The sequence below is a fragment of the Engraulis encrasicolus genome, chromosome 1 (genome assembly GCF_034702125.1).
Source record: "Engraulis encrasicolus isolate BLACKSEA-1 chromosome 1, IST_EnEncr_1.0, whole genome shotgun sequence".
In the NCBI taxonomy this organism is placed as follows: domain Eukaryota; kingdom Metazoa; phylum Chordata; class Actinopteri; order Clupeiformes; family Engraulidae; genus Engraulis; species Engraulis encrasicolus.
The window spans coordinates 9,442,874-9,467,696 of NC_085857.1; the positions used below are offsets into that span (position 1 = coordinate 9,442,874).

The 24,823-nt window shown below is 42.0% G+C and overlaps 7 protein-coding genes across 7 annotated transcripts; 2 read left to right on the plus strand and 5 right to left on the minus strand.

Moving 5' to 3' along the window:
* Positions 1-8,275: 8,275 nt before the first annotated feature.
* LOC134447662 (histone H4) lies at positions 8,276-8,611 on the plus strand. Its single transcript, XM_063197247.1, has one exon. The coding sequence runs from the start codon at positions 8,299-8,301 to the stop codon at positions 8,608-8,610; it is 312 nt and encodes a 103-aa protein (XP_063053317.1). The 5' UTR covers positions 8,276-8,298; the 3' UTR covers position 8,611.
* A 1,946-nt stretch (positions 8,612-10,557) lies between these two features.
* Positions 10,558-11,019, plus strand: LOC134447609 (histone H2B 1/2-like). Its single transcript, XM_063197143.1, has one exon. The coding sequence runs from the start codon at positions 10,587-10,589 to the stop codon at positions 10,959-10,961; it is 375 nt and encodes a 124-aa protein (XP_063053213.1). The 5' UTR covers positions 10,558-10,586; the 3' UTR covers positions 10,962-11,019.
* A 732-nt stretch (positions 11,020-11,751) lies between these two features.
* On the minus strand, positions 11,752-12,243 carry LOC134447515 (histone H3). The gene has a single exon (XM_063197014.1). It carries the CDS (start codon positions 12,197-12,199, stop codon positions 11,789-11,791), a length of 411 nt encoding a protein of 136 aa, XP_063053084.1. The 5' UTR covers positions 12,200-12,243; the 3' UTR covers positions 11,752-11,788.
* A 732-nt stretch (positions 12,244-12,975) lies between these two features.
* On the minus strand, positions 12,976-15,057 carry LOC134447712 (uncharacterized). Its single transcript, XM_063197323.1, is given in 2 exon segments — positions 12,976-13,485; positions 14,621-15,057. Coding segments are annotated over 2 exon segments (807 nt in total). The 5' UTR covers positions 15,042-15,057; the 3' UTR covers positions 12,976-13,099.
* A 727-nt stretch (positions 15,058-15,784) lies between these two features.
* Positions 15,785-16,535, minus strand: LOC134447488 (histone H1-like). Its single transcript, XM_063196964.1, has one exon. It carries the CDS (start codon positions 16,361-16,363, stop codon positions 15,785-15,787), a length of 579 nt encoding a protein of 192 aa, XP_063053034.1. The 5' UTR covers positions 16,364-16,535.
* Positions 16,536-21,627: 5,092 nt separating this feature from the next.
* LOC134447590 (histone H2B 1/2-like) lies at positions 21,628-22,087 on the minus strand. Its single transcript, XM_063197118.1, has one exon. It carries the CDS (start codon positions 22,052-22,054, stop codon positions 21,680-21,682), a length of 375 nt encoding a protein of 124 aa, XP_063053188.1. The 5' UTR covers positions 22,055-22,087; the 3' UTR covers positions 21,628-21,679.
* A 960-nt stretch (positions 22,088-23,047) lies between these two features.
* On the minus strand, positions 23,048-23,443 carry LOC134447658 (histone H4). Its single transcript, XM_063197234.1, has one exon. It carries the CDS (start codon positions 23,405-23,407, stop codon positions 23,096-23,098), a length of 312 nt encoding a protein of 103 aa, XP_063053304.1. The 5' UTR covers positions 23,408-23,443; the 3' UTR covers positions 23,048-23,095.
* Positions 23,444-24,823: the final 1,380 nt, after the last annotated feature.

A 24,823-nucleotide genomic window follows, 5' to 3' on the forward strand; every position in this document is an offset into this window, starting at 1 on the left:
GAGTTGACGAAAATCTAGGTGTTTGTGGCCACACAAAAACATTCTTGTGCTATTTATAAATGTACATTATGCAAATATTAAGGCATACATTAAAAAAAATAAAAACTTGAATATTAGTATCTTCTCTCTATTATTTTCCTCAAGACCGCCTCTGTCTTTGCAGGATCAGCAATTTCTCCCTGTAGCTCTTTGTTCTTTCTTTACTTGCCATCTCTATCCACCTGGTACAAGCTTAATCAAGCTGTAAAGCTGTAAATAAATCAACAAATAAAAGAAAGGGGAAGCATTTGAATTTTACAATGAAGCATGTTATCAGGAATTCATATTCACATAGGCCTATGGATATATATAGCATAATGTGTCAACACCATAATGCATAAAAATAAGGATTATTTATGTATAATAAAATTTATGTATAATAAAAGCTTAGAATAACTTTATTGGCAAGTCCTTAAGCGACTGCTGATGTACCACATGATTTCTGTTAGAAAAGCATGTGTTATTATGAAAAGTAGGTTGATTTGTCAACTCCGTTAGAGTCAACTCCATAAGATTTTCTTATGGAGTTGACATGCAAAATCTTACGGAGTTGACAAATTCACCAAAAACTGCTCAATATGCTAATATGATCATCTTTTCAAACGTAGAAACAGGGGGAAAAGTTATTTTAGGATATTATATGTATACTAATGTGCATATAAAGCATATAACTACATATTTTTTCTATATATGGACAAAAAAGATAAAACTTAAGTTCAATTCAAAACAAATAAACTTTTTAAAAAGAGAAGCTTAAGAATGTAACAAAACTACAAAATAAATTGTGAAAAAACATTTATCGCTTAATAGGCTCCAAAAATCAGACCAGTTTGTCAACTCTGTCAGTTTTTCTGTCAACTCCGTAAGATTTTCCTCAGCAATTTCAGGTGTTTTTGTAATATTTTGGGGAAAAAGCTAATTCTTAAATCTTTTTTTGTTTAGGCAATAAAGGGTCATTAGATCTATACCACCAGGTATTTTAACCACTTTAGTTGTTTTCCTCATGGTTGCAAAATAAAAGATCAAGTCTGAAAATGACCATTTTTCTAACGCTGTGTGTTAATAACAGTCTTAAATTAAAATGATGTATATATATATATATATTACATATTATTGTACATCAAGGTAGCTAAGTATCATTACAATACAAATCAGAGCTAAAGATTCTTGTTGGACTATTATAATAATTTATTTATTTACTTTTCTTGTGTCTGACGGAGTTGACGAAAATCTAGGTGTGAAGGTAAACATGTTAATTTGTTAAAAATGCCTTTTTACCTGGAGCCTGTATTTTTACATGCCTGAAAACTACACATCTTTATCTACATGAATATATCACCATCAACAACATATTCTGCATTTTCAAAATCATTTTTTCAAAACGCGTTTTGGCCCATCTCTCAAGAATCCCTGATTTTCATGTTAGCCATTGTAGGTACAATTCCTGCCACTTCTCTACGCAGAGAAACTCATGACAAAGTTATGAGAATCATGTGACTCAAACTGATGATGATTGAGACGAAGGTCATCAATAATCATTAGTAAAAGAGTTACTTCCCCTCTGATCACCAAATGGCTGGCCCAGGGCCCTGCCATGTTGTTCTCAGTCCACCTCCTTTCGGAGGCGCTGTGACCAAAGCCCCACCCACAATCACCTGGCCACACGTGAAGTGTTCCCCAGGGACCTTTGTTCCTCACTCTAGTTTTGACCGCGGGACGGACGAGACGCATAGAGCAACTTGCGCAATTTTGGACAAAGTATTGTTTGATATTTGGCCGAATATCAACATAGACTGCTTAGTTCATCTTAAAACTCCTTTGCAAAGAATTCCTCACTTCAAGTCTAAGATCTTGCCTGGTCATGTCTGAAGACTTTCATCCGGACACTGTGAACTAAAGGCGAGTTCACTGCGAGGAAATATCCACGCACGCCTCCGTGGAACAAACTTCTCGCATTTGGGATTCAACCGAAGAATCTCGAAGCCGCAACAACAAAGACTTTTGCAGCCCCAAACTCTCGAGGACGAGAGAAACGTGGACTGCAATCCCCATTTCCAGACGGACGTACCGCGCCTTTGGAAACTGGATCCTCCTCTTCATCTCACACAGTAGGCACTGGGCATAGCTTATGTACTGAGATAGATGTGTTTTTGAACTATGACTTGAGTTATTTTTCATGTGCACATGTTTATTTGCATTTCTCCTGCTTCTCTGTCTATCCTTCTTCTTAGCTTAGGTTCCCCTCTGCTAATCCATTCTGTATTACTGGCTACTAAGCCTAGCGACCCCGCTTGTGGCGTTCGCACGGAATAGTTCAAGTATTGATTTAACCATCAATATTCGGGACTCTCCGAGAATCGTCACAACGCGACCGTTTCGTTCATTAGTCCATAAATACAGGCGCTGCGCCTTTGTTGTAACGGGCCATAACAAAGCCCTAGGTTAGCAACGCAACGCTAACCATTTGTTTACACAGACACGCATAGCCACTAGAGTTCCATCTCTCTTTCCCTTCTCTCTCTATCTCTCTCCCTCTCTCTCGTTCTTTCACTCTCTCCCTTTCGAAATACTAGACTCTCAGAACCCTCCGAGCATTTCGGTACTCTTTTATACACTGTGAGTGCATAATCTGTAGTAAACCATTCTCTGAATAGCCAACTCTGCTCGGAGCGCTCTGCAAGTTAGCCATTAGCCAAGCTGGGCTTGCAGCGCCTACACAAGCACGCTGAAACCCCACTTCCTGTAGTTTTACAACTCGTAATGGCTGCGTAGACGGCAACGTCTCCTACTTGTTATTTCTTTTATTTCGTTTTCTTTCTCTCTCTGTTCTACTCGGACTTGTTATCGTTAATTCCAGAACCCTTTGATATATTCGCGTGTCCACTAAGGGACTTGAAGCGCCTGAAACCACACGCTTTACTTGCTACATAGCTGCTAGCTATCCCTATTGTTCACGGTTCTGATGCTAACGTTAACCTAGCCGAGAGGACGCCATTGTTGCCCAGCAACAGACACGCACATACAGTAATCAGTGCGAGTTCCTCCCACTGACTGCTACTCTCTCATCCCCTTTCATTTCTCTCTCCATTCCACAAGGAATTGTGTGCATTTATTACAGAAACCTAGACTTTGTTGTGGACCCTTTGGGCCCTGCCTAGTCAACACTAGGCCTTTGCTAAGCAGCTACTTATCAGTAGCCTTTCCATTGTCTATGCTTTCTGTAGCTAATGCTAGCTTAGCCAACCACACACACGTGGTAGCCCATAGCAACCAGACCCCTGCTACACACACACACAGGCTGAAAGCCTGTTCCCCTCTTCTTTCTTTTCCCCTCTTTTATTTCTTTCTTGTTTTATATTATTGTGCCTTATTTTTGTTATTATTCCATTTTACCGACTTTGAATGTAATGTATTTTATTAGATTACGCAGTAGTTAATAAAAGTAAATCATTTGATTGCATTTTGTTGTCCTTGTTACTTTGTGCACCCAACCAACCTATTATTAGAACTTTGCCTTCAGATCAACCTTTGTGCTTGTGTACCCCAGCTGATCACAGAGAATAGGCCTTACTGTTCACTGTGAACCGCTGAGTAACCCCAGTACAAAACTTATTATTAATTCTGTGTTTAGCAATTTATTGTTGAATATTGTGATTGATAATCCAAGGATTTTATGAGACGGTCCTTGACCAAGGATTTTATGAGACGGTCCTTAAATTACATTTTAATTAATTTGTTTATTAATAGTAATTAATTCATAATTAATTAAATTCCCAAACGAGATTTTACCTTCAATTCCTGGTATAGCCGCATGAGGAGTAAATCCACACGCAGCTTCCCATACATTAACGTAACTTCAATTACATTACTAGTGCGGTCCGTGTAAGAATTCCGATTCTTACGCGACTGTACCTACATTACGTGGTGCGGTCCGTGTGAGGATTTCGATCCTCACGCGACTACCCCTACACCATGTAAAACCACGCTAAATGCAATATGACAAGATAGTTTTTAATGTGATATAGACTTAAAAAAAAAAAAACCCTATTGTCTTTATTTTTCAGGGATTCTTGAGAGATGGGACAAAACATGTCCAGGAGATAAAACTCATGTTTATGCTTAAAATGTAATTAAAAATTGCAACAAAATTAGTTGGAATGACAGAAGAAGAAGTTTTGTACAACAAAATATGATTTCATATTTATATAGTTTTATTTTTTTATTTTTTTACACGTTGCAGTGTGTCATCAGTACCTTCAAAACCCCATGTCCGAAAGCACGATTTAAAAGTTGACAATACCATAATAATTGGTTAAAATTAAATATAACAAACATCATAGCTACTGTGATCAAGTATTTTGGATAATTAATCAAACTAGTTGTAATCAAACTGTATGTACAATGTTTTACAAACCTTTTTATATACTTTTTAAACTATTGAACATGTGTCTGGACTTTTAGTCAACACCGTAAGATTTTTTTAAAATGCAAAAAAATCTACCATTATTGTCGTCAGCTCACACTCTAAGCAGCCTGGTACTACTTCCTGTTTGGTATACATGCCATGGAGACACTGTTCTTTTAAGGTCACATTTAATATTTGATTTTATTAGTGCATCTTTAGGAAGACCACCTATGCCACAACCATAATGTGTCAACACCATAATGCATAAAAATAAAGGTTATTTCAGTATTTTGTATAATAAAAAATTAGAATAACTTCATTGGCAAGTCCTTAAGTAACTGCTGATGTTCCAGATAATTTCTGTTAGAGAATCATGTGTTATTATGAAAAGTAGGTTGATTTATCAACTCCGTAAAATTCAACTCCATAAGATTTTCTTATGGAGTTGACATGTAAAATCTTATGGAGTTGACAAATTCACCAAAAACTGCTCAGTATGCTACTATGATATTATTTTCAAACGTAGAAACAGGAGGAAAAGTTTTTTTTTTAGGTTATTATATGTATATTAATGTGCATATAACGCATATAACTACATAATTTTCCGATACATGGACAAAAAAGTTAAAACTAAAGTTTTATTCAAAACAAATAAACTTTTTAAAAAAGAGAAGCTTATGAATGTAACAAAACTACAAAGTAAACTGTGAAAAAAACATTTTGCAATAAATACCAACATTATTTTAGATGCAATTAAATATGTTTTAGTTAGTTCATTTAAGACCATAATGATACATCTGTTCATTTTTATGGTCCCCTGAAAAGACAGTGAGAGACAGTGGAAGGGCAGTGAGATTTCTCTTAATTTAAAAACATATTTTTATATGTGAGTGAGAGAAGGCAGTACAAGAAGTGTGTATGCTGAATTTCAATTGCCATTTAAACCCTTTGAATAAGGAATTTCCACAGGTTCTTCTAGAATTTTATTTGAACACTCTACAGCTCCCATAGAAGTAAGAATCTTGCAAAAAAACCTTATGACATCATAATGAGAACTCAACATTTGGGCAAAATTCGAATCAAATACCGGTATTTGTGATGCTACTCCTCAAAGGGCTAATGATGGCGTTCTGTTGGTAAACCTGCAACCCCTTTAAACACATATAGATATGCAGATGAAATCAATGGTTAGGAAAACACCTTTGAAAATGACAAAAATATGAACCTTTGAATACTGCAATTTCAAACATTTTCAGTCTTTAACCCTAAAGCGACCGAGTGAGGTCATTTATCACCCCGGGCACAATATTTTTTGTTCACCGTTTCTTGTCCTTTTAGGGGTTGGTCAATACCTATGTTGTGCATGTTGTGAATGAATTTTGTGAGAATTGGCCCATTTATAGCCTATGGGAATTTTTCTGGACTTTTACGACCCTCGGAGCAATTTTGAAGTGGCCCCTCGAATGAAAAATGTTCCCCACCCCTGCTCTAATACATATGGAAGACGCCTTTTCACAGCCACAATGTCCAGAAAAAGTTTACGATAAATGTTGAGTGTGCACAAGCTTATATGTTTGAGACATGGTTCTGTCTATGTAAATTACCATATTCTCTATTAGTCGTGATTTCATGAACCCAGAAATGTTGAGTACCCTAAAGTTTTATTGCAGAAAAAGCCTATCATCTATGGGCCTAATTGATAGAATTTAGCTTGGGTTTCCCAAAGTTTCACTTTGAGAGAAGAAAAAAATGCATCGGATGTTTTTTGTATTTTTATGTGTACATATGCAAATGAGAGCATACATCGTTATCAATATACGTATGTACGTTTGACAACCTTTTAGCAAAACAATAAAATGTTCAAATTTACAGTGTATATTTGTTTGCTTTAGATGAGGGACAAGTAGCCTATGTCTTGGATGTAAATACATTTGAATGATCCCCACATTATAATGTATATGGTGGTATTTCTATATTAACTCCTTGGGGTCATAAATGACCCCGCTCGGTCGGATTAGTCGCAAAAACAGCCTGGTCCCTTGAGGGTTAGTCACTTTGATTAATGTCATCAAGGTATCATAATAAAGATAGCCCAAGCAATGTCACCTACCATGACCATAGCGCAATGTCAATGAATGCCATCAGGCATAAAACGTTTATGACATTGACGTTATGATTATAACACGTCCATGACTACATCACAATACAGTTATGACGCTGTCGTGTTAGCCTACTATAGTTCATGACAAAGAAATCGTGCTAGTGAACAAAACACAGCATGTTTCAGGATGTAATCAGAAGTGCATAGCGCAGAAGTTCGATATTCTCTAGTTTCTAAGCAGCATTTTTAATTTAAAAAAACAATCAGAAATATTTATAGTGCACATGTCATTCAATGTGCTTAAGAATAGAGAAAAGAGAAGAAGAGGAAGAAAAAAAAACTAGTTTGTGTTATAGATAGTGTGTAATTGACTATCACCAAAGGCAGATGAGAATAAAGCAGTTGTTAACTCCCTTTTAAAACAAGATAGGCCTACTGTTCTAATTTGGACAGGGAATTGGTTCCAGCATTTCGCAGCATAATGCCTAAATGCCATTTCATTTTTAGATGAAATGCCGTTAGATTAGGCTACTTCCACGCGGTTTTGATAGACTCGCCTTCGATTTAGGCTATTGATAGCTCATCTCGACAGAATGTCTTGTCAATGCAATCTATGCATAGGGTTTTTGCAACTATATTTTTCTTATCATTACAGTGAGTAATCCAATTATTCCACGGAGTATTAGGCCTATTATTATGAGATAATAATATAAGATAATCCTTTATTGTCTCTTCAATAGAACTTTTGTTTGTGTGACGGAGGTCATCTTGCACCTGTTCACCCCCCTCGGGGATCGAACGTGCGACCTCGTCAACTACAACGATTCGGCAATGAGAGACACAGTACGATACCGCTGGGCCAAGAGACTAGTCTCTCGGCCCAACGGCACGAGACTGTATGAGGCTATCGGAGGGAGGTTTACCAACGTTCCACGCCAACTCTGTGCTAGTTAGCCTCCGTTACACTCTCCCCCTTAAACCTCACTCCCATCCGGGTCACGGCACCACTGTGACGGAGGTCATCTTGCACCTGTTCACCCCCCTCGGGGATCGAACGTGCGACCTCGTCAACTACAACGATTCGGCAATGAGAGACACAGTACGATACCGCTGGGCCAAGAGACTAGTCTCTCGGCCCAACGGCACGAGACTGTATGAGGCTATCGGAGGGAGGTTTACCAACGTTCCACGCCAACTCTGTGCTAGTTAGCCTCCGTTACATTTGGACATGTGAGTGTGATGTAGGCCTACACAAAAACATAGCACAACACACAACATGCAGACAAATGACACACACATGTACACTGAACAAGGAAATATGTAACATATACGGACAGCTTCTGTTAATATAGTTCTGACTGCATCTTGGCCCATACCAACCAGCTAACATTCGTCCAAAATAGTAATGCAAACCAAACATATTGCACTCATCCCTTTCAGAGAGGTAAAAAAATGAAAGAATAAACAAAAAGTAATGTATGCATGCATGTAGTGTGTAGAATGCGACTGCTCTGCAGTTGAAAGCTTGTAACAACGTATAGGCCTATTTGTGTGTTACATTGTTGCTATTAGGGCACTGCGCATGTCACCAAGATGGATAGCTTACATGCTCCCGCCATAACGGTTTCGAAGTCACAAAGGGAGGGGCGCTTGGCCCTAGTACGCCTGGTTTCAAGCAGGTCGTCCTGTGTGGCATAAATAAGCGGGGCTCACCATGAGAAGATACTAGTCTTTGTGATTACAGAGAGACAACATGAGCGGACGCGGCAAAGGAGGAAAAGGTCTTGGAAAGGGTGGCGCTAAGCGTCATCGCAAAGTCCTTCGCGATAACATCCAGGGAATCACCAAGCCTGCAATCAGGCGCCTGGCTCGCCGTGGTGGTGTGAAGCGTATCTCTGGCCTCATCTACGAGGAGACCCGTGGTGTGCTGAAGGTGTTCCTTGAGAACGTGATCCGTGATGCCGTCACCTACACCGAGCATGCCAAGAGGAAGACTGTCACAGCCATGGACGTCGTCTATGCTCTGAAACGCCAGGGCCGTACTCTGTACGGTTTCGGAGGTTAAATATCGACTCACCCCAAAAAACCCAAAGGCTCTTTTAAGAGCCACCCACTTATCTAAAAAAGCTAATATATCCATTGTGTCCACGCTCAAATGAACGGAACATCTGTATGAGACAATGAAATGGTATTATGCAGAATGTGGAATGAACCATTCTGTTAGCCTTGCACTGTAAAGTAGCCTACACCAGCTGCCTCAAATTTTAATCGAAGTCCTTATTAGTGTGAAGCTTTGAAATTGAACTTTGTTCAAACCACTCACACGACTTGCAGTAAAACAATTACATCAATTTGTAATTCGGAGGCAGTTGAACTTGTTATTTCAATTTAGACCATGCCCATTGCCGTGCGCAGTAAAATGATTTAACTCTATCTATCATGAGCTTTATTTAGTGTGTAGGACTTTCCCAGCAGGTTTCCCTATGAGCTGGTCGTGACAAAAGCCACTTTCCACAATGTGGTCCATTGTGTAAATGTGAAGAGTTCAGATGCAAAACCCCCTAAGTGCCTTTTCAGAAATGACTCTTAATTCATTTTTATTCAATACAAAGCTATCAAAATTGCATATTTTTTTTATTTTATTTATTTAATACAACTATGTATATGTATTATCAAGTACATGAATGTAAACCAAACCAACAACCGGGTTCTCTAAAAATATAGAAGTGCAGGTCTTCAGAAATGGAGTTAGGGGGTTTTGCATCTGAACTCTTCATGTATATTTAAAAATTGTGAAAACGGTCAAGAATGCCCCTCACAATAATTTCCCCCTGGGATCCATAAATTATACTCTACTACAGAATGAATAATGTAGGTATGTTAGGCAGGTACAATAAGGTCTGCTATTTACCCTAATAAGAAACTTGAGTCTGCTTGCTCGCAACATAGGCTACACGTACACATACTAACTTTTCCGGTGATTTAATAATAATAATAATAATACATCAAATTTGTATAGCGCTTTTCTAAATACCCAAAGACGCTTTACAGAACATGTAACATAAAACAAAAACATGAACAGACATTCAAAGACATACAGAGACTAAAACACAACACAACGGCAATGGAAAGTTCTTTTTTTGTCCATAAATCATGACGGTATGGAGCGTTCACAGTAGTGGAGAAATATGGAAGCCCCCATTTAAGTTCATCTGACTAGAATAGGCTGCTTGTATTACTTTGTTGAACGTAATTTATTTCGTTAAAAAGTGCGGGAAAAGGTCAGTGTGCAACGAGGGCAAAACTAACGTTTGTGGGTAGAGTGTTCTTTGAGGCAGACGGAACGTCCCCCTATTTCAAAAGTGACCAATCATCGCATCTGAAAATGGAGGGAAATGGCTCATTGGATTGTCTTTGAGCTCAGCTTGTGCCGACTTGAAGTGAGGTATTTGCATACTGGTGGGTATAATAGTGCATTCCCCAGGGTTGGGAGATGGGATGTTTCTGACCTCCTACTTGCTGAAATGCATTGGAACGCCTGTTGAAGCGGAATGTTCAAGTCGTGAGCTGGGGCAAAAGCGAAGCAAACCGACTTCGTCCCATTGACAATCGTGATGTCATCACAGCAATGGCAGCGCACAGTGTTAGGAATAGTTTATGTTGCACATTACTTAGCAATCACCATTCTATGGAAAAATAGAGTTGATTTGGACAGGTTAACAGTTGCAAAACCACCCATGAACCTTTCTAAGGTGTAGTTATTGGCATTGCCTCTTTCAAAGATGAAATGCGGCTACATGAAAAACAAACGCATGGTATTGTTTACACCTCATCGTTTACATTGCTGACATCTTATAGAAGTGTATATGTATTTTTGTCCCTCCATGTTTGTAGTTTGGTTGGCTTGCTGGTTGGAACGCTTTCAAGTGGGGGGTAGCTGCCTTCTGGTTGCTTACTAGGAAGCCCCTACCTCTGGGGAATGCACCATAAGAACAGCAGAGCAACTATGCCAAACACCATTGTCCCTGACAACTTCTAACCATGCCTGATCCAGCCAAGCCTGCCCCCAAGAAGGGCTCAAAGAAAGCCGTGAGCAAGACCGCCGGAAAGGGTGGCAAGAAGCGCAAGAGGACCAGGAAGGAGAGCTATGCTATCTACGTGTACAAGGTCCTGAAGCAGGTCCACCCCGATACAGGGATCTCTTCTAAGGCCATGAGCATCATGAACTCCTTCGTCAACGACATCTTCGAGCGCATCGCTGGTGAGGCTTCCCGCCTGGCACACTACAACAAGCGCCACACCATCTCCTCCAGGGAGATCCAGACCGCAGTGCGCCTGTTGCTGCCCGGTGAGCTCGCCAAGCACGCCGTGTCTGAGGGAACCAAGGCCGTCACCAAGTACACCAGCTCCAAGTAAAGAGTTCTCCCCCTTTTCCCAAACCAAAGGCTCTTTTAAGAGCCACCCAAAATCTCATCAAAAAGCTATTCCATGTTTTGTGAATATTGAACAGAATGATCTGTGTAGTAGGCCTATGTGATCAAATGAAGTATTCCACACAGACTCGCACAACCAAAGCCACCAGTCCACAAGCTAACAAACCAAATGCAGGCTACTGAATCATTTGCCAGGCCAGGCATTTGCAGCCTTTCGCTATTGAGCCTCGCATGTGTCAACACAGCGCCGGGTTGAACTTGTAGACCAATTCAAGTACGCATGTACAAGTGTTTTAAGTTGACCAAACTTACTGTGAGAAATCTGCTCAACTTATCAAGTTTAAAAAGTCAAGCAGCCCGGACCCCTAACTTTTCATTGCACGTCTGCTCTACTTTTTTGCAGTGTGCTGTATTGGATCATGTTGATTCGTGTCATGTGCAGTTGCGACAGTGTAGTATAATTGGCATTCGATCACATTTAAGATTGGGGAATATGTTCTGGAAAGTACGACAATTATATATTGGCGAACAATAACAAACACCCACTGCTCGGCCAGCGTGCGCTCTTGCTGTAGACTCACACGTTGTATAGCCCGTTACTTCACAGGCTTATAGTCATGGCTTCATAATATTAAGTGAATGATTGCTGCTATATTGCACTGTGCAAGCACTTTGTTGTGTTGGCTTTTGTTGTGCTTTTTGACATGGTGTACTGTACTTGACACTGCGACTGGCTGGGTAGAAACAATGCTTTCATAGGAAGGTGTGGGTGGCTCTTAAAAGAGCCGTTGTTGGTTTCAGGGGAAAGACTTAAGCACGCTCTCCGCGGATACGACGAGCCAGCTGGATGTCCTTGGGCATGATGGTCACTCTCTTGGCGTGGATGGCGCACAGGTTGGTGTCCTCGAACAGACCAACCAGGTAAGCCTCGCTAGCCTCCTGCAGAGCCATGACAGCAGAGCTCTGGAAGCGCAGGTCGGTCTTGAAATCCTGAGCGATTTCCCTGACCAGACGCTGGAAGGGCAGCTTGCGGATCAGCAGCTCAGTGGATTTCTGGTAGCGACGGATCTCTCTCAGAGCCACTGTTCCTGGCCTGTAACGGTGAGGCTTCTTCACGCCACCGGTAGCCGGTGCGCTTTTACGCGCTGCCTTGGTGGCGAGCTGCTTCCTCGGGGCCTTGCCACCGGTGGACTTGCGGGCAGTTTGCTTGGTTCTTGCCATTGTTGAGCTTCGTTGGAAGGGACGAATGTAAAAATGAATACCAAGCGCGTGCTATTTAAGCGCTACAGCCGAGACTTGTCTCCAATGACGTGCCCTCACCAGTTCCCTCTGATTGGATTACACCCTAATGGCGCCTAAAATTTAAACCATAGAGCACCGCCCCACCAAGATTGCAATGTAGCTCTACTCAATGGTGTTATAGTAGTCAACACGCACTTTTCATCTCTAACTATCCAACATGCACAATGTAGGCATATCCACTGGGTCGACCAATACAGTTTATTTACCGGTGTTAAAACACTTTTCACATCTAGCCTACATGTAAACAACATATGTCCTTTAATGCTACGCTATATTGAAACCACAGCCATATTACATATCACCCTACATGCTCTTGGGTCCCATTGTGCTTCGGCGCCCAGACCGCAGCAGTCTCACCGGTCTTTCTATTATGCGTGTTTGAAACGTATCTGAAACACCTTCAAGTGGAACATGCATATGCATTCAACACACAAGATGTGTAGGACCTATATTAGCTGCACCGTAGTCGTGAATGAATGCATGGCAACAAACTGCTGGCGTCTAATGCGGGAAACATACTTGGGCAGTCAACGAGTCTTTGTTATAGCTGAGCACTTCCCTTCCGGTGTCTCATATATTGAGCGTCTTGACACATTCTTACTTAGCCGTTACGTAGGCTAAACGGTGTAGATCAGTATGCCAGCGTTTTGGAGATAGCGATAGTAAACGGGTCATCCCCATTATCCCTGATATGAACAAGTCATTTTTTGTTTTACAATGTTTCATTATGATTTCTGTCAGACATTGAAAATTGCTCTTTTCGGGATGTGTGGGTGGCTCTTAAAAGAGCCGTTGTGTTCAGGGAAGCCGGGGACAAATTTACTTGGACTTCTCGGTCTTCTTGGGCAGGAGCACAGCCTGAATGTTGGGCAGCACACCACCCTGAGCGATGGTAACGCCACCGAGCAGTTTGTTCAACTCCTCGTCGTTACGCACGGCCAGCTGCAGATGACGGGGGATAATACGACTCTTCTTGTTGTCACGAGCGGCGTTACCGGCCAACTCCAAGATCTCAGCGGTCAAATACTCCATCACTGCAGCCATGTAGACGGGTGCACCAGCTCCCACGCGCTGAGCATAGTTGCCTTTACGCAGCAGCCTGTGCACACGACCGACGGGGAACTGCAGTCCAGCCCTGGAAGAACGAGTCTTGGCCTTCGCCCTGGTCTTGCCTCCGGTTTTGCCTCTTCCACTCATGTTTGTTGCTTTGTCTATGATTTCGAGAAATCGAGTGCCTGTCTGTTCACCTCTGGCCACTTCATATGCACGACTGGGGAGGCAACCTAGATCCTGAGTGGCTGAAGCTGTACGCTTTGGAGCCAATCACTGGGTAGTTAACACTGTGACACAGTTGGCGCTCTTTTCCGTTCTCAACAAATCACATTATCTTTTTAGGCAAACAACAAAACGCGCAACACAATGGAATTAACTTATGCTATATGAAACGCCGTCCTTTACATATAATTTATCATCTACCCTGCGCTTTATTCTGCGCGCTCTTCACTATGGAGTGTATTGCAACTTGTGCCAGAAGAAAGTAGCGCGCCATGGACATTTGACTCGAACCAAGTTGTTTACAAAATAGAGATAAGTCATAACCCACAAACAAAATGTTATGTGAACGTATATACGGAGCTATCCGTGTGCAACTGTTCGTTTGGCTGGGTATAGAAGTAGGCTGGGTATAAGCCAAAAGCCTATAGCCATAGTTCGTTAAGTTGGGCTGGAGGGGTCTGGGGCTTTGATTATTTTTTAACAATCACTTTTCACCTCTGCCATACAGGTACAATGTATGTCCTTTCGTGGTATGCTAACACCATAGCCATATTTCATATCACCCTACATGCGTTTGGTAAACAACGTATGTCCTTTCATGCCACGCTAACGCCATAGCCATATGTCAATCACGCTACGCTTTTAGGTTTCATTGGGCTTTGGCGCCCAAACCGCAGCACTCTCACTGGTCTTTGCATAATTCGTGTTTGAAACGCTTTCAAGTGGAGCATGCATATGCATTCAACACACAAGATGTTTATATTAGCTGCGCCATAGTCGTAGATGCATGCATGGCAACACACTATGCTGGCTTGCGTCTAATGCAGGAAACACTTGGGATGTCAACGTGTCTTTTTATTCATTAACCTAACCAATTCCCTTCCGGTGTCTTCTCACGTTGTTTATTCAGGCAGTATGTTCACCGTGTGTAGGCCAGCGGTTTGGGAGTTGGCGATAGTAACCGATCTCTTGTTCATGATGTAAACCAGTCAATACATTTCGTTTTTCCTTGTTTTATCAATTTCTATCAGACATTGAAAATTGCTTTTTAAGGGATAGGTGGGCGGCTCTTAAAAGAGCCTTTGTGGTATGGGTATGGGAGGCAAATTTACTTGGACTTCTCAGTCTTCTTGGGCAGGAGCACAGCCTGAATGTTGGGCAGCACACCACCCTGAGCGATGGTAACGCCACCGAGCAGTTTGTTCAACTCCTCGTCGTTACGCACGGCCAGCTGCAGGTGACGAGGAATGATACGACTCTTCTTGTTGTCACGAGCGGCGTTACCGGCCAACTCCAGGATCTCAGCCGTCAAGTATTCGAGCACAGCAGCCATGTAGACGGGTGCACCAGCTCCGACGCGCTGAGCATAGTTGCCTTTGCGCAGCAGCCTGTGCACACGACCGACGGGGAACTGCAGCCCAGCCCTGGATGAACGAGTCTTGGCCTTCGCCCTTGTCTTGCCTCCGGTTTTGCCTCTTCCGCTCATGTTCGCTACGTCTTTGATTTCGAGAAATCGAGTGCCTGTAGTCGTTCCGCCTTACGCCAATATATACACTCGGCTAGGGAGGCAACCTAGAGCCTGAGTGGCTGAAGCTGTAAGCTTTAGAGCCAATCACTGGGTAATCAACACCGTGACGTTGTTGGACAAACAGTTGGCGCTCTCTTCCGTTCTCCCCACAATCACATTATGTTTAGTCAAACGAAATGTGCAACACAATGGAATTAACTGAAATAATGTATTTGGATGGATTTTCATATAGCATATAATTTCATAGAATACCTTGCGCTTTATTCTGTGCGCTCTTCGCTATGGAGTGTATTGCAACTTGATCCATAAGAAATTCGCGCGCCATGGACATTTGACTCGAACCAAGTTATTTACAAAATAGAGATAGCCATAACCTACAAACAAAATGTTATGTGAACGTATATACGGATGTATCCGTGTGCAACTGTTCGCTTGGCTGGGTATAGAAGTTAGTTGGGTATAAGGCAAAAGCCTATTGTCCTTCCTCGTTAAGTTGGGTTGGTGCGAGCCTTCGGTTGTTTTGTTAACACCGAATGACCTTTGTTGCAAAATTGCGCGTAATTCAAGTTTGCCAACGTTCATGCTAATTTCAAAGACCGCATTTGGTGCATGGCGCATTTCATTGGAACACCTGTAATTAATGAGGCAATTGGGTGGCTCTTAGAAGAGCCTTTTGTTTCACACGACAGCCTAAAAAGCATTTACTTCTTCTTGGGGGCTGCCCTCTTGGGCTTGGCTGCTTTGGGCTTGGCTGCCTTTGCCCTCGGGCTCTTTGCTGCCTTCTTGGGAGCTGCTGGCTTCTTTGCCTTCTTGGGGCTCTTGGTAGCCTTCTTGGGGGCGGCGGGCTTCTTAGCCTTCTTCGGGCTTTTGGTAGCTTTCTTGGCGGCTGCGGCTGCGGCTGGCTTTTTGGCTGCTGCCTTCTTGGCAGCTGGCTTTTTGGCCGCTGGCTTCTTGACTGCCTTCTTCTTGGGCTCTGCCGCCTTCTTGGCTAACTTGAAGGATCCGGACGCTCCGACTCCTTTGGTGTGAACAAGTGTGCCTTTAGTGACCAGTGCTCTGACTGCCACTTTGACACGGGCCTTGTTCTTCTCCACATCGTATCCACCAGCTGCGAGCGCCTTCTTCAGAGCGGCAAGGGACACTCCCTTCTTCTCCTTGGAGGCAGCGATTGCTTTCACAACCAACTCGCCGACACTTGGGCCAGTCTTCTTGGGCCTGGGGGCCTTCTTCTTGGGTGATTTCGCCGGTGCGGCAGCGGGGGCTGGAGCAGTCTCTGCCATTCTTGTCGCTTGCGTCTTTCAGTGTTTCCTTTCCACAGAATGAACGACAGGTTAAGCCAGTGGGCAGGACTTAACCCTTATGTTGTGTTCGGGTCATTTTTTACCCGTTTTGAAGTTTTAGGTTGAAAAAAACACACTTTCCTTTATTTTCTTGGAATAAGGCTTCATCTAATCCTCAGTCACAATCATTGCAGCACACAAAACATATGTTTTATCATTTCAGTAAATTTTAAAGGTCCAAAAAAAAAGTTACATCTGTGGTGTTCAGGGTCAAAATTGACCCGGCATAGATTTTTGGCTGTTGTATGCATTTCTGAAAAGCTGTTGGTTGCCCCTTGTCTTTAGTTTGGTGATTTATCGTGAGGAAAATATATTTCTTGCCTGAACATTTTTTTGCCAGCTTTTTCATATTCCAAATCCAATATGGCCGCCGGACAGTCCCATACACTAAAATACGTCATATCTCCTGTTGTGAAAGGAGTACAGATGTATTTCTGGTGTCTACTCATATGTTTTCATGGTCAGGGAATCAATTTCTGCATTATATAATGAGATTTTTTGCACATTTGTTTGCAAAATACATTTTTGCACATTATTTTTTCCAAAAAACGTATCAAAAATTCATATTGGCACCCAAACATGTAGAACTGGTCTTATACTTTCCATAAAGTTGATGTGGCAATGACATAATAGTCCATGTTCATGGCATAGGGGGTTCAGATGAATAGTGTGACTTTTTTCATGTTAATTGATGTGTTCATTTCCAATATCTTTGCATTGGATTGGTGGAATAGCTGTGACTCGGACAGAATTGTTATTTTGTATATTTACCACACTAAAATCATATAAATATTGAAAAACACCAAGTCAACATATTTAAACATTGATTTTATGCACTGAAAAACTAATTTAGTTGACATTTGGTCTTTATCCTGCTATAAATATCTTTGGGTTGGTTTGGACCTCAACACCACAAATGACACAATTGAAGATATTTTTCAATATTAGAGAAAAAACAATTAAATACATTTGGGGGTTGTTGTACTCTCATATCAGCTGTAATACATGGACAACACAATCACTAATTGTATCACTTTAGGAGGTATTACTAGTGAATTTATGCAGATTTTGATAGTTTTGGTCATCAAAAACGATTTGCATAATGTAAGATAAAAGACCAGTAAAGTCAAAAAGATGAATACATAAAGTAATATTTCCATGGATATGAATACATACCAAGTTAGCCATGAGATGAAAAACAATATTTGATGATAACTAGTGTTTTTGGGTATTTTATGGCTGAGTTTTGTTATCACGGGTCAAAAATGACCCGAACACCACAGGTGTATGCAGCTTACGAACACAACACAAGGGTTAAAATCAACATGAGAGCCGTAGAGATTCAACCAAGCCAACTCTCCGTCTCTTTGTCTCTACAAGCAGCTCGTTTGTGCTTTCTGCTCTCGTTTATGTTAAAATATGTGAATAATGAAACCACGTTTGGTTGCGCAAACAAATTCTCTGATAAATGAAATAACCCAACGTTCACAGAAACACGTACAAAGTGGTTCTATGTCCGTTTTTGGTGTTTAAACTTAACTGCAACTTCACTAGTAAGGGTGAAGTTATGGAGAGTTGGGTCAATTTTCTCAAGAAAACTGGTGATTTTAAGAATTTTCCAAATATCACATGTTGCCTTCGAAGCCCAAATGACAAAATTCACAATGCTGTCTATCCAAATAAATACTATTCATTTGCTTTTGCCTTCTGTATTACTCTACAAATAGCATGTTTTTGACAGAGTAAAGCACAGTCACTTGCGTGTTAAACTGCTCATACGCATAGTTATAAGGTCCCTATGAATGAGCAAAGCTGTGGCACTAAAGTAACCCTTAAGACTTTCGCCATGTTGAAACACTGTGAACAAATGTATGTTTGGTGTTTTACAAACTTGTGTCGATTTAACCTCCTGCTGCTTGTTGATGCATATCCACCATAAACAAAAATGAATAGCAGACTAAGCACCACGTGTTGTACACGACTTGGGTCTATTCATTTTCATATTTCTACACAGGAGAAGGACTGAAATGCACCATTCATTACCACACGATAACAGGAAACACAGTATTTTACAGGATCACAAGATACAGTGTTTTACTTTACAATATTTTAATGGTTTCATCTTTAAAGGGACACTGTGTGAGATTTTTAGTTGTTTATTTCCAGAATTCATGCTGCCCATTCACTGATGTTACATTTTTCACGAATATTTACCACCACCAACAAATTCTAAGTATTCATTATGGCTGGAAAAAATGTCACTTTTCATACATCCGCCATTTTGAATTTCCAAAAATAGCCATTTTTAGCTGCAAAAATGACTCTACTTGCACCATACTAGGAAATATTTGTTTATTACTCAGTAAACTTTCATGTAAATATACAATTTGGTGATAGCCAACCCAGTTTCAATGAGCAGCTTATTTGCAGTACCCTTTTTTGACCATTTCCTGGACAGTGTCCCTTTGTCATCATTGTCTTCAACCCATTTATCATTATGTTATTAATATGCACCGGATCCAAGATCCGTTTCCGGCAGGACAATAGGGTTTTTCACAGGATCCGGATCAGGATCCAGGATCTGGTAGCCGAGGCTTTTCAGTCAAAATAGTTTGAGCCAACGTGATAAAAAGGGCCCACGTGTCTGAGTAGGCTATGTGTTTCAACCCTTTCGTAGGATCCGGTATCCGGTTCCGGATCCGGCAGGATCTTAAGCAGTGGATCCGGTATCCGGCAGGATCTTAAAAATCAGGATCCGGTGCATCCCTAGTTATTATGTTACATTACATTACATTAGTATTTAGCAGACGCCTTTGTTCAAAACGACTTACAAGGAGTAATTTAAACAAGAACAAGGTAAGGCACAGTGTACAGTTGCAACACTGATAGCATTGTCCTACAAAGAGTAAAGAAGAGGACAATGCATTAAAAAGTAGCAAAAAGTAAACAAAGACCTCAAGGTGCAGTGTACGGTTGCAACACTGACAACATTGTCAAAGTAATAGAAGCAACCATTCTCTGGGTACGACAGTGCACATTTACCTCCAAGCTAGCAGGTAACATTGAGTCCTATGAGACCAGTTAGCCGCCAGCTGGTTTCATAGGACTCAATGTTAACCGGTAGCTTAGAAGTAAAATGTGCACTGCCATACTCAGAGAACAGTTGAAAGTACAGGAGAAATGTAAAACTCAACCCTTTAACTCAAGGGGAGGTGTACAATAAGCTTATTTCCAAAAACGGGACAGTATCACTTTGAGCATGTTCATCACGAAAGACACCCTCCATCCAGCCATTTTCAAACAACATGTAGGCCTATAATGCAGGACAGAAAATTAAGCAACAGTTTCTTTCCTCAAGTCATCCGCATTGTAAATACCATCTATTTCTTTGTTATTACGATTATTCTTGTCAAATTTATTTTCCTATTATGTATCTATTACAACAGACACAAACCAGGATTTCCCCTTGCACTCAAGGCCTGTATTGAAGGTAGCAAAACAGACCCCACCTTCTCTAGGTCCCCTGAATATATATATAACTATATCATATATATATATATAACTTATTTGTTTTGCAAATGTATTTTCTAAGATTGCAAAATATGTCATATCTCATGTGTAGCTGAATAACATTAAATTTATATCGGGGCCGGATGAAACCTTACACAGACACACATCACTCACACACACACACCCCTCACACACCCTACACACATCCCTCACACACACACACCCCTCACACACCCTACACACTCTACACACACACACACACACCTCACACACCCCTCACACACCCTACACACACACACACACCTCACACACCCCTACACACCCTACACACACACACACCCCTCACACACCCCTACACACCCTACACACACACACACACCCCTCACACACCCTACACACACACACACACCCCTCACACACCCTACACACACACACACACCCCTCACACACCCCTACACACCCTACACACACACACCCCTCACACACCCCTCACACACACACACACACCTCACACACCCCTACACACCCTACACACACACACCTCACACACCCCTCACACACCCCTCACACACCCTACACACACACACACACCCCTCACACACCCTACACACCCTACTCACACACACACACCCCTCACACACCCTACACACATCCCTCACACACACACACCCCTCACACACCCTACACACACACACACACCTCACACACCCCTCACACACCCTACACACACACACACACCTCACACACCCCTACACACCCTACACACACACACACACCTCACACACCCCTACACACCCTACACACACACACACAATAATATGTGTAATACATATTATTGTACATATATTGTTAGCTTGTGGACTGGTGGCTTTGATTGTGCGCGTATGTGCGTAAAGGGGGATTCATACTAGTCGTGAGTGGCGCTAGTCTCCTTCATACTTCACTCACGACGATGGCGCGCGCCGTCACGTGACCTAAAATTTCGACACGCCCCCCGTCGTAAGCTCAAAATTCGGCGCGTGTCGCCACGTCGTGCACACGAGGATTTTTCTAACTTGTCGTACGCCACCAGCGACCATGCAGGTAGGCAGACAAAGCAGGAGTTGCGAAGAGAGGCTACAACTACTGTAGGCTACTACAGAATGGGTCCTGCATCATTTTGAGGATAATAAAATGTCATAGAGAGTTATTTTATCTTCTCTCTTAAATGTTGTTCAGTGAAACAATTGTTTACTTTGTTCAGAAGCACATTGTGTTCAGCGATCTATTTATAAATTCTGCCGCCAGAACAATGCTCTCACATGGTCTTGGAATGATCTGGCAATGTAGGCTACAACAAAAAAAAATATATGTTTCAATGTGGTAAGTCACAAGTCAGACGTTCAGTAGCCCTACAGCAGCCGTGTTTGGCTTTCTATTTTATACATCAGTAGAACTCACGCTGCGAGTTCCGAAAAATACTGCCGTTTCTCTCATGAACAGCAGAGGGCACTTCCGACAATGCGAGCAATGCGCTTTTGAAGTATGAATAGTCTGTCGCAAGTGATGACGTCATTAATGGTTCTCGCGCCACTCGCGACAAAGTGCGCACGTGAAGTATGCAGAGCCCTTAAGACTTCATTTGATCACATAGGCATACTACACAGATCATTCTGTTCAATATTCACAATACATGGAATAGCTTTTTGATGAGATTGTGGGTGGCTCTTAAAAGAGCCTTTGGTTTGGGAAAAGGGGGAGAACTCTTTACTTGGAGCTGGTGTACTTGGTGACGGCCTTGGTTCCCTCAGACACGGCGTGCTTGGCGAGCTCACCGGGCAGCAACAGACGCACTGCGGTCTGGATCTCCCTGGAGGAGATGGTGTGGCGCTTGTTGTAGTGTGCCAGGCGGGAAGCCTCACCAGCGATGCGCTCGAAGATGTCGTTGACGAAGGAGTTCATGATGCTCATGGCCTTAGAAGAGATCCCTGTATCGGGGTGGACCTGCTTCAGGACCTTGTACACGTAGATAGCATAGCTCTCCTTCCTGGTCCTCTTGCGCTTCTTGCCACCCTTTCCGGCGGTCTTGCTCACGGCTTTCTTTGAGCCCTTCTTGGGGGCAGGCTTGGCTGGATCAGGCATGGTTAGCAGTTGTCAGGGACAATGGTATTTGGCATAGTTGCTCTGCTCTTCTTATACCCACCAGTATGCAAATACCTCACTTCAAGTTGGTACAAGCGGAGCTCAAGGACAATCCAATGAGCCATTTCCCTCCATTTTCAGAGGCGATGATTGGTCACTTTTGAAATAGGGGGACGTTCCGTCTGCCTCAAAGAGCACTCTACCCACAAACGTTAGTTTTGCCCTCGTTGCACACTGACCTTTTCCCGCACTTTTTAACGAAATAAATTACGTTCAACAAAGTAATACAAGCAGCCTATTCTAGTCAGATGAACTTAAATCACCTGAAAAGTTAGTATGAGTACGTGTAGCCTATGTTGCGAGCAAGCAGACTCAAGTTTCTTATTAGGGTAAATAGCAGACCTTATTGTACCTGCCTAACATATGTAGTTGCCTACATTATTCATTCTGTAGTAGAGTATAATTTATGGATCCCAGGGGGAAATTATTGTGAGGGGCATTCTTGACCGTTTTCACAATTTTTAAATATACAATTACACAATGGACCACAATGTGGAAAGTGGCTTTTGTCACGACCAGCTCATATGGAAACCTGCTGGGAAAGTCCTACACACTAAATAAAGCTGAGTCAGTAAGTCATGATAGATAGAGTTAAATAATTCTACTACGCACGGCAATGGGCATGGTCTAAATTGAAATAAGTTCAACTGCCTCTGAATTACAATTTGATGTAGGCCTAATTGTTTTACTGCAAGTCGTGTGAGTGGTTTGAATAAAGTTCAATTTCAAAGCTTCACACTGTAATAAGGACTTCGATTAAAATCTAAATCTAAAATCTGAGGCAGCTGGTGTAGCCTAGGCTACTTTGCAGTGCAAGGCTAACAGAATGGTTCATTCCACATTCTGCATAAAACTAACCATTTCATTGTTTCATACAGATGTTCCTTTCATTTGAGCGTGGACACAACGGATATATTAGCTTTTTTAGATAAGTGGGTGGCTCTTAAAAGAGCCTTTGGTTTTTGTCGGGTGAGTCGATATTTAACCTCCGAAACCGTACAGAGTACGGCCCTGGCGTTTCAGAGCATAGACGACGTCCATGGCTGTGACAGTCTTCCTCTTGGCATGCTCGGTGTAGGTGACGGCATCACGGATCACGTTCTCAAGGAACACCTTCAGCACACCACGGGTCTCCTCGTAGATGAGGCCAGAGATACGCTTCACACCACCACGGCGAGCCAGGCGCCTGATTGCAGGCTTGGTGATTCCCTGGATGTTATCGCGAAGGACTTTGCGATGACGCTTAGCGCCACCCTTTCCAAGACCTTTTCCTCCTTTGCCGCGTCCGCTCATGTTGTCTCTCTGTAATCACAAAGACAAGTATCTTCTCATGGTGAGCCCCGCTTATTTCTGCCACACAGGAGGGCCTGCTTGAAACCATGCGTACTAGGGCCAAGCGCCCCTCCCTTTGTGACTTCGAAACCGTTATGGCGGGAGCATGCAAGCTATCCATCTTGGTGACATGCGCAGTGCCCTTCTAATAGCAACAATGTAACACACGAGTAGGCCTATACATTGTTACAACCTTTCAACTGTAGAGCAGTTGCATTCTACACACTTCATGCATGCATACATTACTATTTGTTTATTCTTTCTTTTTTTACCCCTCTGAAAGGGATGAGTGCAATATGTTTGGTTTGCATTACTATTTTGGACGAATGTTTGCTGGTTGGTATGGGCCAAGATGCAGTCAGAACTATATTAACAGAAGCTGTCCGTATATGTTACATATTTCCTTGTTCAGTGTACATGTGTGTGTCATTTGTCTGTCTGTTGTGCTATGTTTTTTGTGTAGGCCTACATCACACTCACATGTCCAAACAAAAGTTCTATTGAAGAGACAATAAAGGATTATCTTATATTATTATCTCATAATAATAGGCCTAATACTCCGTGGAATAATTGGATTACTCATTGTAATGATAAGAAAAATATAGTTGCAAAAACCTTATGCATAGATTGCATTGACAAGACATTCTGTCGAGATGAGCTATCAATAGCCTAAATCGAAGGCGAGTCTATCAAAACCGCGTGGAAGTAGCCTAATCTAACGGCATTTCATCTAAAAATGAAATGGCATTTGGGCATTATGCTGCGAAATGCTGGAACCAATTCCCTGTCCAAATTAGAACAGTAGGCCTATCTTGTTTTAAAAGGGAGTTAACAACTGCTTTATTCTCATCTGCCTTTGGTGATAGTCAATTACACACTATCTATAACACAAACTAGTTTTTTTTCTTCCTCTTCTTCTCTTTTCTCTATTCTTAAGCACATTGAATGACGTCTGCACGATACATATGTTTGATTTGTTTTAATTAAAAATGCTGCTTAGAAACTAGAGAATATCGAACTTCTGCGATATGCACTTCTGGTTACATCCTGAAACATGCTGTGTGTTGTTCACCAGCACGATTTCTTTGTCATGAACTATAGTAGGCTAACACGACAGCGTCATAACTGTATTGTGATGTAGTCATGGACGTGTTATAATCATAACGTCAATGTCATAAACGTTTTATGCCTGATGGCATTCATTGACATTCCGCTATGGTCATGGTAGGTGACATTGCTTGGGCTATCTTTATTATGACACCTTGATGACATTAATCAAAGTGACTAACCCTCAAGCGACCGAGCTGTTTTTGCGACTAATCCGACCGAGCGGGGTCATTTATGACCCCAAGGAGTTAATATAGAAATACCACCATA

Coding starts and splice junctions, on each gene's coding strand:
- LOC134447662 (XM_063197247.1), top strand. CDS start 8,299: ATGAGCGGACGCGGCAAAGGAGGAAAAGGTCTTGGAAAGGGTGGCGCT.
- LOC134447609 (XM_063197143.1), top strand. CDS start 10,587: ATGCCTGATCCAGCCAAGCCTGCCCCCAAGAAGGGCTCAAAGAAAGCC.
- LOC134447515 (XM_063197014.1), bottom strand. CDS start 12,199: ATGGCAAGAACCAAGCAAACTGCCCGCAAGTCCACCGGTGGCAAGGCC.
- LOC134447488 (XM_063196964.1), bottom strand. CDS start 16,363: ATGGCAGAGACTGCTCCAGCCCCCGCTGCCGCACCGGCGAAATCACCC.
- LOC134447590 (XM_063197118.1), bottom strand. CDS start 22,054: ATGCCTGATCCAGCCAAGCCTGCCCCCAAGAAGGGCTCAAAGAAAGCC.
- LOC134447658 (XM_063197234.1), bottom strand. CDS start 23,407: ATGAGCGGACGCGGCAAAGGAGGAAAAGGTCTTGGAAAGGGTGGCGCT.